Source organism: Anolis sagrei, chromosome 2, assembly GCF_037176765.1.
Source record: "Anolis sagrei isolate rAnoSag1 chromosome 2, rAnoSag1.mat, whole genome shotgun sequence".
Taxonomy (NCBI): domain Eukaryota; kingdom Metazoa; phylum Chordata; class Lepidosauria; order Squamata; family Dactyloidae; genus Anolis; species Anolis sagrei.
The window spans coordinates 281,476,975-281,492,005 of record NC_090022.1 but is presented as its reverse complement, the minus strand read 5'-3'; the positions used below and the strand labels follow the sequence as shown (position 1 = coordinate 281,492,005).

At 40.0% G+C, this 15,031-nt stretch overlaps 1 protein-coding gene across 4 annotated transcripts in view; it reads right to left on the bottom strand.

The window, feature by feature from the left end:
* The window catches only part of PDZD2 (PDZ domain containing 2), a 342,438-nt gene that overhangs the window by 43,844 nt on the left and 283,563 nt on the right, over nt 1–15,031 (bottom strand). For all 4 annotated transcript variants that reach the window (XM_060761354.2, XM_060761356.2, XM_060761357.2 and 1 more), the window contains 6 exons: nt 11,544–11,664; nt 10,540–10,685; nt 9,919–10,038; nt 4,074–4,188; nt 3,543–3,616; nt 2,797–3,016 (listed from right to left, as the gene is read on the bottom strand). In XM_060761354.2, coding sequence (XP_060617337.2) covers nt 2,797–3,016; nt 3,543–3,616; nt 4,074–4,188; nt 9,919–10,038; nt 10,540–10,685; nt 11,544–11,664 — 796 coding nt within the window. The remainder of the gene's footprint in view (nt 1–2,796; nt 3,017–3,542; nt 3,617–4,073; nt 4,189–9,918; nt 10,039–10,539; nt 10,686–11,543; nt 11,665–15,031) is intronic.

The following is a 15,031-nucleotide window of genomic DNA, read 5'->3' as shown; positions in this document are numbered from 1 at the left end:
GGCCTGCTGGGCCCGATAGGCCAGGTCCGAGGGAGGCAAGTGTTGAGGGCCTCCCTCGGAAGGGCGCAGGCCCGCGATGGATGGGGGCGTGGCCTGGGCCTCAAGCTCCGCCAACGCCAGAAGCGGGAGGAGGCATGGTGAAGGGCCCTGCGGGCGAGCGGCTGTCCCCGCATTGGGGGGGGGCGGGCCCGAGGCCTGCAACGCCAGGCTGGGCATACGGTGCGGCAATTGCGCTGGAGTGGGTGGGTCCGGACACTTCAGAGGCGGAGCCAGGGCACGTCCGGCAGCCGAAGACTCCTCCTCCCTCCTCCTCTTCGGCTTGAAGGAGGAGTTGCGGCCCGACACACCCGGAGGAGGCCGCTTCGAGGAGGACGCAGTCAGGCAGCCAGAGGACGGGGAAGGCAACGGCGAAGGCGGTGAGGCCATGCGGGGGCGCCGCAGAAGGCGGGTGGAGCATGCAGGAGGGAGGAAAGAGCGCTCACTCATAGAGGAGCACTTTCAGGCGGGTCTCCCTCCGCTTCCGGGCCTGGGGCGTGAGCGCCCTGCAGGCCGAGCAGGAGGCCACCGGGTGCGCCTCCCCCAAGCAGAGGAGGCAGTGATCATGGGGGTTGGTGTCCGGGAAGTTCCCCCGGCACACCGAGCACCTTTTGAAGCTAGGGGCCATGGAGAAAGAAAAGAATAAAAAGGAGTAAGGAAGGAGAGAAAAAAGGAGCTGCCACTTCTGTGGCGGAAAAAAGGGAACTAGGCTGGACATGTGCTTGGGAGCGCAAGGGCAGGGCCTTAGTCAGGTTAATTATTGTTGAAAATTTCCGGAGCTGCCGCCTATCGGCGCCAGGGATACCTTAGGTGTGCATTCCACAGATACCACGAGAATGAAACAGGGCAGTAGGAGGAACTCGAAGGTGGGGTTGACCTCTCCCCACTTCCAATTATCAAGTGCAAAACTGTACTACTATTGACTTTTCAGCTTGTAAGAGGCTTCATATTTAAATATCTATCAGTGATAACAGATAGGGAAACTAATTTGACTTCCCGCTGACTATACCTCATTCTCTACACCTCAAGTGTTGCTGAAACACACGTTTTTGGAAAAAAAATTTAGAGCATTATGTATCTGATCCTGATTTTTCTAAAGTATCTCCACACTTTTACTCTTAATGTAGTATAGAAGAGGGACATATGTGATCTGAGAATATATATGTTACCTCACTTTCACGTAATAGGGTCTTATATGGTAGTCAGATCATGTCTTGCTTCAGTGGGTTGTTACTTTAATATACAGCATTCTGTGTTTTCATTAGATGATATTGGCACAGTTTATAATGACCAATGTTATAAATACCTATGTTGAGCCCTCCATTCTAAAAACAGTTCCAGTTTCTCGATCCACAAAGGCTTATGGGTAATGTTTGGTAGATGACTCAACCAACTACAAGACCCTGTAGCAGCATTCCTTCCTGGGGATGAACTGCTGTCATCATCCTTTTATGAACCTAACTTTTCTCTGTTTCACCCTGCTACAGATTCAGAGCAGCAGCAAGCTCTGAGACAAGTGAAGAATGGAAACATTTATCCATAAACACTTTCTAAAACAGATCATGTTTTATAACAATGTCTCTTATAGTTGCTACCAATCTGATAAACTCTGTTTTATAATTTCTGTCATGGTTTTTCCCACAGAATATTCCTGTTGGGAGGCCAATAGGGAATGAAAAATTCACAGAAGTCCATTTAGATATTTGACTTCTTGTTCCTCTGTTTTCCCTGTATGCACATGTTTCCCCCCAGAGCAAGCTGAAATAATGGAAAACCCATTATAAAGCTTTTTCTTGTCAGCATCCTATGTAAAATGTACGGTTGTTATTCCCCAACTTTTAATAATTAAATGTATTCTCAGTACTCATATGTCAATGTTTTCACTGAAAATTCTTGGCAAGGTTCACTATGGTTATACAGACATGCACTATAAATTTAAAGCAGATTTTGAACTTTCCATTCTCATGGCTTGTTTGTTTGTAGGATTTTTCATTGTTGGCTTGTAGTCTGTTGTTTAAAAAAACACAGCTTTCAAAACAACTTACATCCATAAAGTACAACGATCCTATTAATATGCTTTTAAAAGTATAACAGCAGAGAAAGATTGGAATGTAATGGAGAAAACAGTGTTTTATTGTGTATTCTTGTATGACTAATTTTGTATGCAGGACAAGGAAGTTCTGATTATTTATAAAAATAATGGGGAAAAGGGTTGAAATGGTAAATTTTAAAATACTAATCTAAACAAATCTACCTGGAAACCAAAATAAATACTATTCTACTTTCACATAAAAGGCATTTTAATCACTTTTGTTTTCTTTGGATTTTTAAAAAATGGATTACAGAAGTTTTCTTTTGAATAAAATATTTCAGGATGAAGTGTTCATACACATATTTCCCCTAATATTATTACTAAAAATAAGGTAAAATGTAAACTTTTGATCTTTGTACAGATACAGAAAAAGCTGTTCTGTTAGAGAAGTCATGAGAAATTATCTTTTATGGTCTGTCTAAACCTTTTCACTCTACTGAGAGAAAGAAAAAACTCGTTAAAAGAATTTTCAAATAATGTGTTCTTGCACCACTAGTTTTGGTGAATATAGATGCAGGATCTCCGTTTTTAATTGTTTTTAAACCCTCCTCCATAAGATTTCTCAAAGATTCTCTAAGAGTTTTTAAGCAACATTTTGTGAGCTTCTATGATCTTCTTTTGTGGTATTTTGGGAAATGGCTAATGAATAGTATCAAGTTTCCTCAAACCTTTATTGAGGGTCACATCCATGACAATCCTATCCTTTGGTCCAGGTCCCTTGCGACTGGCGGAAGAAGCATCTCCATCTTCGCTGCCAGACAAAGAAGCTCCTCCGCTGGAACTGGAGCTTGGTTTGCCTGACCGGCTCAGCAACGTCCGAGCTGGAGTGAGGCTTGGGCTTCGGAGTCTGGTCCGTACCGTGAGAGTCACCACACCTTTCTTGAGTTGCTAAAGAAGCAACAGAACCCTTTGTTAAGCTAAATAGCAAATGTTATGGATTTCTTATATAGCTAAATGGTGTGATTACATATAGTATTCTATAGGACTGAGATTATGAAGTAATATTGACTATTACTACCTGGCAAATGTTAATATCTGCCAAAAATATTAATTCTGTCCTGTACTAATAACACTCGAGTGATTACATATACAGTCTCTCACACTTGATAACTGAAATACCACATATACACGCTATATACACATAATATGCTAATCAAAACCTGTACTGGCACTAGTTTTGCTGGTCATTATGTAGACCATCTCCAAAAAGGAATCTATCACAGGGAGTCAATCTTTGGAATTTAGGATAACATTATTATGTATGAAACATTATATTAAAACTTTGTCATGTAAGATAGATCATTCTGATGTCACAAAACGATTAGCATTAGTAACATTTACAAAATACTACAATGGCCACTTAGCAGTTATTATTTATATTGTGTCAGGGAAGCTCTGTCTGCAATTCTCTTACCTTAAAAGTTTTAATGGCTTCCTGGTGGGTTAGACCTTGTAAGGTTTCTCCATTAACTTCTAGAAGTTCATCACCTGGTAATCAAAATCCACATCAACATTCAGAGAGGAGATACAGTCCTTTTCTAAAAAATACACGCAATTTCAAGCTTATTCAGTTCCATTATTTTCTCTCTTTTTCATAAAATATGAAATACAAATGCTAAAGACCATTATAAGCAAGTACTCAGAATAAACTGTACATGACCAGCTAAAAATGTTGTACGGCTATTACTCCAAGTGTTGTTCCTATTATTCCTACTATTTAAACAAGGGTTATACATTAAATTTATACATGAGATGAAGTGGAATGAACACCACAAAGGTGTATCCTAGACATTTATTTTTCTCATTGTGTAAAGATGTACAGGATTCCTTTTTATCAACTTTTGGAATCTGCAGCCATTCCAGGTTCTATCAAAGCCTCTCTCAGTCCTTAAGCTTGATTATAAAAGTAGTCGGGGTTATAGAAATTTGTGCATTGTTGCAATACCTTCTTTTAATCTGCCATCAGCAGCTGCAGCTCCATTTGGGAAAATGGTCTTCACAAAAATTCCCATGCGTCCTCGAGCAGAATCCTGTCCTCCTACAATGCTGAATCCAAGACCCTGCCACATATAGAAGAGAAGGGAAACAGGATGGAATAGATTATAATCTTGGTATTATTTATTCACAAACTGTTGGCAGATCAAGAAGCCAATATGAACATTGCATCTATATAAAATCTGGACTTGAAAATTGCAAAGACTTCTTTAAAACTACAGGATGAGAAAACCTTGACTGCACAATGTTACATTCTGGAAGTACCTGAAGTATTTTGTCCTGTCTTGTAAGACAGACAGTCTTATGTATAACATAATAAAGCATAGGTGGGCAACTACCTGGAGCTAAGGGGCCCCAGGAGACCTTGGAGGAACACTGCTATTGTTTTCATGTTCTGAAAATGTTGATCCAATTTCAAGATCACTTCCTTTATTTAAAAAAAGCCTTTCCTTGATCTAAAATCTACCAGGGAGCCAAAAAAAGATGTGAGAAAATTGTTCCACATTCCCCTCCAGGGCCAATCTGCAGGCAATTTTTTTTCCGATTGGGCTCACTCTCTTTATTCTTGCATTCATTGAGAGATCATCATCATTATGATCAGACTATCCATTTCCAGGAAAGGTCACAGCTAAGAAACTAGCCAAAGGCCATTTTCCATGACACCAAGGCCACATGTGGCTTTAATGACAAATATGCATCCAAGAGCGTTGTCTAGCTGTAAACATGCTCTTAAGTGAAGTGTAACTCCATCCCAATAAGTGGAACATCGATCATGTCTCCATCCCTTCAGGACTTGAAATAACTATGAATACCACAGTACTTTTGACATTAAATATTTTGTAGTTGTAGAGCAAGAACAAACAACATATCCTATACTGTATGGGTTAAATGTAGACTCCAAGGGTGTTTCTGTAGCTCTGGCCCCATTTCCCTCATTCTGTCAAAATTACTCAGACATCACGCATTACCTATTTATTTCAATGGTTTTTTTCTATTTTCCCCCAAAATTCTACAGTGGAATGTTAGTTGTCTGACCAATTCAAGAGCTTCAAATAAGTGTTGGTGTCACTCTTCACTCTTGGGGCGGAAGAGGAGCAATCTATTACCCAGTGGGTTATTCCATACACAAGTGTCAAAGATATTTTGCCTCTTGTATCACTGATTTCTCTCCTCAAGTTTGATGACATAGTCTTCCACCAAAAAACTCAATTCAATTTTGAAAGTTATGAATATTTGAGTCAAGTTACAGAATACAGACATTCCCCAGGTTACAAATAAGATGGGTTCTGTAGGTTTGTTCTTAAGCTGGAAGTCAGAACAGCTGCATTTTAAAGTGTAACTCTAGCTTATACGGGGGGTTTTTTTTGGGGGGGGGGGTGCTATTGTGGAAACAGAGACTAGTGAGAAAGCTTCAGTGGAGACACCTTTTCCCATGATAACTCTTCCTGACTGAATTTCCCTTCCTAAGGGAAGATTTTCTCTTACTTCCAATTGTCACCCTCGTCCTTAACTATGAGTCGGATGTAAGATGGATGTTTACAACTCAGGGACTCCCTGTACATGAATGTAAAATACTATGTGTAAATTTTCATATAAAATGGGTATGCAAAGCAATCTTATAGCAACCCAAAGACTAAAGAAGTTGGTAGCAAAAGTTTTCATAGACTCAATCTGCTTTGGGTGTGGATCATGTCTCTACACTCCCAAGAATGAGTATATATGATAAGTACCAACATCTCATTCTCTGGGTGTTGCAAAGAAACATTCCACTGCCAAGTAGAGTTACCCTTAACCACTAGATTTTCATCTGGGAGTGTCTGACTTTATTAAAAATACAGTACAGGTTGTAGAATCTTACAGCTGAAAGTTGCTTCTGCTGACCTATATTTATCTAATCTGCAATGTTAATAAATGTGAGTAGTTCCTTCTACTCTAGTGTCTCAAAAATATCCTCCAAAGGCACAGATAATGTATACAGTTGAATAATTGCCATTGATCTTGCTAAATGAGCACAGACGTTCTCTGGCTTATGAACTAAATTATAACATCAATGTATAGATGCTCTTAACCACTTTGATATCATGTGTTTAGAGACATATCATGTACTTAACTTTGAGTTAAACACAGGGAATGTTTCAGTACAATTAATGCTTTTGTTACACTAGTATTGGCTGGAATTGTGTTGGGTAATTGTGATTATGTAAACCAGAATTCTTGTCTGATTCATAGTCACAATCTCTACAGAGCCACTAGCTTATGGGATACATAGGGACTGTATGCCACTGAGCAGCAGCCAATGTGATCAAAAGGGATTTGTTCACCAATGTCCCCCACCTATTCCCCTCCCAAACACAAACTTGAGAATCTTAGGCCCATGGGAGGAGACTGCAAGAGGGGTGCTGTTTCTGCCTATTGTATCAGAGGTCACTCACAGGAGGGAATGGGTCTGGCACTTAGCTGTTATCTGATCAATTAGGGGAAGAGCCCCTGTTGATTGCTGACCAGCAAGTGAGAATTGGAGATTTCAGATGCGTAACACTATATCAACATGTGTGTACATACACATTCATAACTGTCCAAGATGGTCCCAGCTGTACAATTTTACTGCTCTGTGAATATCAAGGATACACCACTTTTTCCAATGGAATGGAATGGAATGGATATGGACAAAATATAAATAAATGAAGTATCTAAAAATGCATAGATGTATAAGGCGACTTAGAAAAGAAGGCTCTATCATCAGACAAAGTCAGTTATTTGTAAACTGACATAAATTCTCACTTGTAGAAAGTGCTGCCACTTCTGAAGTTCTCCTAGCTAATGTTATTAGCTAGTAGAAAAACCACAAAGCATTTTAAAAATGCTTTTTTACTGGCCCCAAAAGAGGCTCTATTCAGTTTTTCAATATTAAATTTAAGTCCCGAGTTGGCAAACCCATTCAACATTCTTGGAGCCTTCAAATTTGTTCCTCTTAGGGAACATTTAACATGACGATTTACTGTTAATCTCTGTCTCTCTACTGAGATAACTGTTGCTAATACCTTTTTAATGTCTTTGGATGAAATCCCTTTTCAATGCTTGCTTGTAGAAAAGCTAACACACCCCTTGCTTGTATCTTATGCACACACAGGTTTATTACACCACGATATGAATGCTTTCCATGTCACAACATAAATCCTCAGAGCCGAGTTCCTTTGGGAAGCTAATATCGTCTCTACTACTGGTACTCAACATTATAGTTCTAACAACTGGCTGCATTCAATTTTTAAGCAGTTGGTTTTAGCCATTGTGGGTTTGGGTAGCTTAAAAACCCATTGACTAACAAATCTTTCCTCAAGGGAAGGCTAATTGACAGTCTGATAGACACTTGAAACAGAACAGAAAACTGCAGACATCAAGGACAAAAAGAAGCTACCACTATCACCTGAGCCTTTTCATTTATAATTCTCTATAACACCCTCTGTATTATAGCCTGAAGAGGGAATCCATAAAGTAGACACAGTGACCATGACTGTGTGAGAGAAGCAAATCACTGTGCATTTAGACTTCCATCTATTGAAACATATCTTTATAAATTTGCATACCCCATTGATGCAAACATATTTACCCCAGTTTCCTGTAGCTGATTGAAAATATGTTTCAAAGCCCATTCCCCTTCAAGGGACCTTGAAGCAACTCAAGTAATCTGCCTGAATATTCAGAATTCTTTTTGCATGAATAGCAGAAATAGATTGAAATACCGGTAGTTATTTCTGCCAATCTCAACAGTGTGTTCACATCTTTCATCAGCCAGAAGGACCAAGAAGCACTCCCCCTTGCCTATGTTCACCCTCACTGTCATATTGCCTGTGGAAATATAAATGTGTTTTCCACTGACAATGTCTACAAAGTGTTAGCAGGGCCAGCCTCGCTGCTTTTAACCCCCAAGTAATCCATAATTTATTTCCTTTCTCTGAGGGACCACTCATCCTGAACAAGCCTTTCCTTCCAAAGCATGTGCCATTCCATTAAGCTTGCAACCATTGTTATGATTCTTTTTTTCCAGAAGAACAAATGGCACCTCCACATTCTTTCCCAACCAGACCTGACTATTTTCCTTGTTATTTTCCTTGTAGTGATATTTTCTTATTATTGTCAGAAACATCAGCAAGATCCTCATGTGAAATTGAACCACGGCACTAAATGTATTGTTGAAACTAACAGTCCTAGGATTTTTGCCAAATATGCTGTATCTACTGGATTCCGATATATCACTCTTTCTATTTCTCAGTGTGTATGAACATGATGACTGTGATGTTGTAACATTAATGTCATTACAATGATGGAGCTGTATCATCAAAGTTACATGTGATGGTGCCACCCACAAAATCCTATCTTTGCAACCTAGCAAGTATTTCCAAGATGCTGAAGATCTTGGAATCTGGAAAATAACACCTGCAGCCTTTTCCTGTTGTGGAGTGACTCAGCTCTGATCCACATTGGCCTGTTATTTTCAAAAATCTCTCTCCTATCATAACTGCTTACAATCAGAGTTGAAAGAGACCTTGTAGAACATCCAGTCCAAACCCCTGCCAAGAAGCAAGAAAAATGCATTCAAAGCACCCCCAATAGATGTCCATCCAACCTCTGCTTTAAAACTTCCAAAGAAGGAGCCTCTACCACACTCCGGGGCAGAAAGTTCCACTGTTGAACAGCTCTAACAGTCAGGAAGTTCTTCCTAATGTTCAGGTGAAATCTCCTTTCCTGTAGTTTGAAGCCATTGTTCTGTGTCTTAGTCTCCAGGGCAGCAGAAAACAAGCTTGCTCCCTCCTCCCTATGACTTCCCCTCACATATTTATACATGGCCCTCATTATGTCTCCTTTCATCCTTCTCTTCTATAGGCTAAACATGCCCAGCTCTTTAAGCCACTCCTCAGGGGGCTTGTTCTCTAGACCCTTGATCATTTTAGTCATTTAGGACACATTCCAGCTTGTCAACATCCCTTCAATTGCGATGCCCAGAATTGGGCACAGTGTGATTCCAGGTGTGGTCTGACCAAGGCAGAATAAAGGGGTAGCATGACTTCCCTGGATCTAGACATTAGACTCCTATTTATGCAGGCCAAAATCAAAATTTTTGCCGCCACATGACATTGTTGGCTCATGTTTGACTTGTTGTCCACAAGAACTCCGAGATTGTTTTCACACGTACAGCTGTCAAGCCAGGCGTCTCCCATTCTGTATCTTTGCATTTTATTTTTTCTGCCTAAGTGGAGTATCTTGCGTTTGCCCCTTCCTCCCTAAGATGAAGGAAATGTACTTTTTGTTTTCCTTTCAAAACTCTTTTCCTGATATAAAGGCATTGCTTGGCGAGGGGAATTTTTTACCAAGCCTCCTTCCCCCTACATAGCAAACTGACATAAAGCAAACTTGCATTCCAAAGTTTCCCTTGCAAGACTTTATAATACAAGAGAATAACGTAGGAAAAAGGTGAAAGTGGAGAAGAATCAGTGGTACAAATTGAAAACAACTTTGAACTCCTTCTTCTGATGTAGGTGCATAGAATAGTCCAGCAGGGATTGAATGGCTCTAGAGCAGTCTTGAACAACCTACTGTCCTCCAAGTGTTTTGGGCTTCAGCTCCCAGAATTCCTGACCTTTGGATAAGATGCTAGGCCTTTTAAGAGTTGGAGGGCCAAAAACCTAGGCAGCTGCAGGTTGTGCAGGCCCGCTCTAGAGAATATGTTTTTACATGCACACATACAAATGTATTCATGCACACACTCACATGGCCTACATGGCCTTAAATATACTTACCTTTCCTTGACCTTTCATCAAGACAATGTTGGAAATAATAGATGGCTGGGTGAGTCGCCAAGGGTATTCAACCTGAGCTGCACTTAGAGAGCGTGTGGATTTCTTAACAATAGGATACTCCTAGGCAAATAAATTACAGGTAACAATTATGCAAAAGCCAAAAATGTTTTGTTTCACTGCTTCATCCAAAACAAGCATTCTTTTTACATGTTTTTTTTCTATTACATTCCCAAACTACCTATATACAAAAGGATCTTTGAACACCTTACAAGCAGGATGAATGAAGTTGGTAGCATAAACTTTAATAAATCAAGTCTACTTCCTCAGGTGCATAGAATGAAGTGCCAAGAGCAAACCTTCTTCAGAACTCTCCATTTTAGGTGGGACTGCCCTCCCGGAACAGAAACAGCACCATGCCTGAAGAGAGATGCCAGGCTGTGGGGGTCTTTCCATTGAAGTTCCTTCCTCACTCCTTTTCCCCTCCCAACACCCATATGAAGAATTTTCTTCCTCCATGTTCTTTTCCCCTCTAAGAGACAGCCACCAATAAAGCTAACACAGTGGCTATTACAGGGACTAGTTGACCATTTAATCACCGCAGACTCCTTTTGCCTGTCTCACCTGTCTGGTTCCTGTGTCCAGATGCTGGGGAAGAGAATGTTTTCTCCCTCCACGGGAATATTTCATTGCTATTTCATAATTCACGTCTCCATTTTCTACTGTCAACTCATCATCTTCTCCTACGGATTCTAAACGAGTTGCCGCCCCTAAGGTATAACCCAGCAATGTCATTTATTATACATATATATCAAAGCATCTTTTAACATCTATCAGTTGTGATGGAATCAGGTACATTAATTTTAGCATTTTGTATGTACACTCAAGGAATGACTGATGGAGACATTTTCTAAATCATCAAAAGCAAGTAAGATAAAATTTATCTTTATAGATAATACATAGAGAGAGAGAGAGCGTTCAAGTGGGTAACATTAATTTATTATAGAAGCAATAGCTGTAGCTTACCCATCTCAAAACACTATACTGGAAAATAGCTTAATATTTATCCCAACTTCTTACTACAATGTGTAGTGTTTTGGTTAAGATCCAGAGCCAAAAAGAAACTACCAAAGTCATTAGAATGAGCACACTAATTGGCATCAAAATAAATAAAGGCAAAACTGAAAAGAAGCAAATTCAGCCTTCCTAAAAGCAGGAAAAGTTCAAGTCCTAATGGTTCAAGGCGGGGTACCACACAGCCAAAACATACATTATAAAATCCATTCACCAAAATACATGGTACTAAGAATGAAGCACATCAGCAATAGAATGCAAATCCAAACTTATGCTTCAAAGTTGACTGGGTAGGCCTGCCAGAAGTGATGGGTCTTCAGTTGTGTCTTAAATTCTGACAGCTCATTTATCTGGCAGGTCTCTTCTGGCAGGTCATCCCATAGTCTTGGGGCAGCCGATGAAACAATTGCAACACCAACAGGAGTGCATTTCAAAATGAGAAGGAAGCTCAATCCCAAGTATTTATCAAACAGGCTTCTGCAAGTGATTATTTTCTCAAAAAAAAAAAAAGTCTTCAAAAGAATTCTGCAACCTTCCATTCTTCCCTACTGTACCTTGGGATCGGCTCCTGTACTTCAAAATACCACCTCCTCGAGTTGGACTTTCACCATTTTCTTTGGATCCCTCTTCACCTGAAGGATCTGGCGACTTATCTGTATCTGCCACATCTGGCTCCTAAACAAGTAGGAAAGGAGAAATGTTATTAAACTACATCATATTTCCAAAGCCAGATAAACCATTATCCCAAGGACAACGCAAAACTTCAGATCAATTACAGTACTTCTGCTTGCTATGGCATGACCACACAGACAATTCAAGCCTTGGAAATTATCTCCTATCCTTCTCCTTGCATTGCAGTTTAGAATGTAAGAACTCATTGTGAGATGGCAGAAGAAGCTATGCTCCCAGAAGGGCAAATAATAAATATTGCCAGCTTTGTCAGCAGATGGAAAGATGCGTTCTTATACATTTTGGATGTTTTTATAGTTAAGTGTGATAGAAAACAATAACGTAAATAGCTGGTATAGGAATCTGCGGCTGCTTTTATGCAGGAAAGCCTCACAGGCACAGTTTCAGTTCATGTTTCAAACCGTGCAAGGATAAAAAGCAAATGCAACTTGCTACACTGCCATCATCCAGCTCTCAGGAGTGGATCTCCCTCTCAACTGCCACTGCTCAGGAACTATCCTTCTTATCCTGAGTGGATGGAAGAAGAAGAAAGCATCATACATGGATTTTGCCATCTCTCCCAAGCCTATCCCTTTCATCTCATTCCCTTTAGATTATGCGGGGAATATCTAAGTGACAAGCCCAAATAACTGTAGTTGCTGCCACTGCTGCCTCCTTCTCTTCCTTCCTCCTCTTCTTCTTATTTGTTACCCACCTCTCCTAATGGTTCAAGGCGGGGTACCACACAGCCAAAACATACATTATAAAATCCATTCACCAAAACACATGGTACTAAGATTGAAACACATCAGCAATAGAATGCAAATCCAGACTTATGCTTCAAAGTTGACTGGGTAGGCCTGCCAGAAGTGATGGGTCTTCAGTTGTGCCTTAAATTCTGACAGCTCCTTTATCTGTCAGCTCTCTTCTGGCAGGTCATCCCATAGTCTTGGGGCAGCCGATGAAAAGTCCTCAGGTTGCCAGTCGGGTTCTGGATGGTATACTTAGGACCCTGAATGTCCCCCAGAGGACCTCATGCACCTAAGGGATGGATTATATGGGAGAAGGCAATCCTATAGGAATCTAGACCCAAACCAGATGGTTTGAGCATTGGACTATGACTCTGGAGACCAGAGTTCAAATTACCACATGGCATAAAAACCAATGGTTGACCTTGATCTAATGACACACTTTCAGTCCCAGAGGAGAGCAAAGAGAAACTGCGTCCATACAAATCTAATTTCTCTTATAGTCACAATATGTCAGAAATGTCATGAAGGCATACAGCAATAAGTGCTAAACAGTAACTAGATGCTGTTGAACCCAATGGCCCAGCAGCATTAACAAAAATCAGGATAGAATGCAATTATTATTATTATTATTATTATTATTATTATTATTATTAATAACCCACCCTATATAATAATAACCCACCCTATCTCCCCAAGGGGACTCTAGAGTTGGACTAGATAGAAGACTTGGACTAGGTGATAATTGGAGTACCTTCTCCCATGCTGTTTAATATTTAAACAACACTTTGTCTCTAGAAGATGACTTCTAGTGCCTTAAAAGTTTTTTTCACCCTCTCTTAAGGCATTTCTGACATTCCGTGAAGCCTTTGTAGTATCCAAATGGCAAAACATTAGTCCTTGGGCCATCCAAGTTGCCAGTCCCTGTGATAAATAATACTGGGCTATTATTACTGTGACAAGTATTTATTTATTTATTTAAAACTTTTATATCCCGATCTTTTCTACCTCCGTAGAGGGACTCAAACTGGATAACTGCAAGAATTCAATGCTAACAATAAAAATCTTTAAAACATCATACATAAACAATCAGTTAAAAATATATATAACATAAACTGCATATAAACCATTCGCCAAGATAAAACCATGTCCAACTCAGTCCGCACATTGTGGTCAATAACTTAAGTCAATTACTGGTCTCAGCCATCACTCTCCAAATGGGTTAATACAGTTTTGAAGTAAGTGCTCTGGGTGCTCCAAAATTCAAAACGAATATCTTAGCCTCAACATCATTATTGTCGTCAGTATCATCATCACATACAGTATAATGTTCAGTAGTTTCAAAGCAATGTAAGGCATGACAACCATGGGTTTGTTTCAATGTTCCAAAGTATGTGCATAATTATTTGCTTGGTTCATGATTTTTATAAGCAACAACAGGCAAAAATAATTGTTATGTAAAGAGATAATTTGTGGGCTTTTGATAAAACACAATTCTTGTTAAAAAGGGGGGGGGGGGAGACTAGGTTTGATGAAGAAAGCCTTCCAATTTTCAAAAATCATGCCAGAGGCACATGTTTATTGAACATAGTACTTGTTTTCTACTTTCTAAAAGACCCCAATTACTTCCTACACTACAAATAAACAGAAATTCTACCCATTAAGCCTATGCATATTTCTGATGAGTCCCAGACTGTAATTCTTAGCTATAAAAATGAGTTGTGAAGCCACAGCTCAATGAAACTGCAACTCTTGTTTTATCTGCCAGGCTTCTAACAGACTGCCCTGCTGCCAAAACAGTAACTGTGCCATTCTCAATAGTCTTGCTTTCCAGGAAGTGACGCTCAGTTCTTGATTTGGACTGCTAAATGAAAACAGCTATTTTCAAACTCTGTTAGTGACCAACCCACACTGAAGGAACTCTACTGGAGAAGGGGGAGGCTACCTAAACGGAAAACTCAGTAATAGTGGTGTGGGTTTCTAATCGATTTTACCTTATCAATTGATTTGCTGCAACAGAAGCCCATTTTTGGTAGTTTATGTAGGGCAACAGAGAAGACTAGTCCATGTTCTGTGAAACGCCTAGAACATACTCCAGGGTTATGAAGCATCTGGCACTCACAGAATTCCATAGCAGTTAAAGAATGAATCCACTGTTTACATTCAACTGTATGTGGAAAATACTGTTGCCCATGGCAATGCTAACTGATCTAAACCAATGAATTAGCCCACAAATACGTTAGTAAGCATATGATAGTAGTCACTGGGCTTGATAGTGACTATTTTTGCACATTTATCTGGGATTTTCTTTTATTTTTTTCAGCAGGAAACTTTAAAAAGAGAGTATGAATGTATCCTTGCTGACAACAAAATTCTGGGATCCTTTTAAAGTATTGGTAATGATATTTGAAAACTTAAATAGCTTGATGCCTTTGTGTGTGTGTGTGTGTATGTGTGTGTGTGTGTGTGTGTGCATGTCAGGAGCGACTTGAGAAACTGCAAGTCACTTCTGGTGGGAGAGAATTGGCCGTCTGCAAGGACATTGCCCAGGGGACACCCGGATGTTTTGATGTTTTATCATCCTTGTGGGAAGCTTCTCTCATGTCCCCGCATGGGGAGCCAGA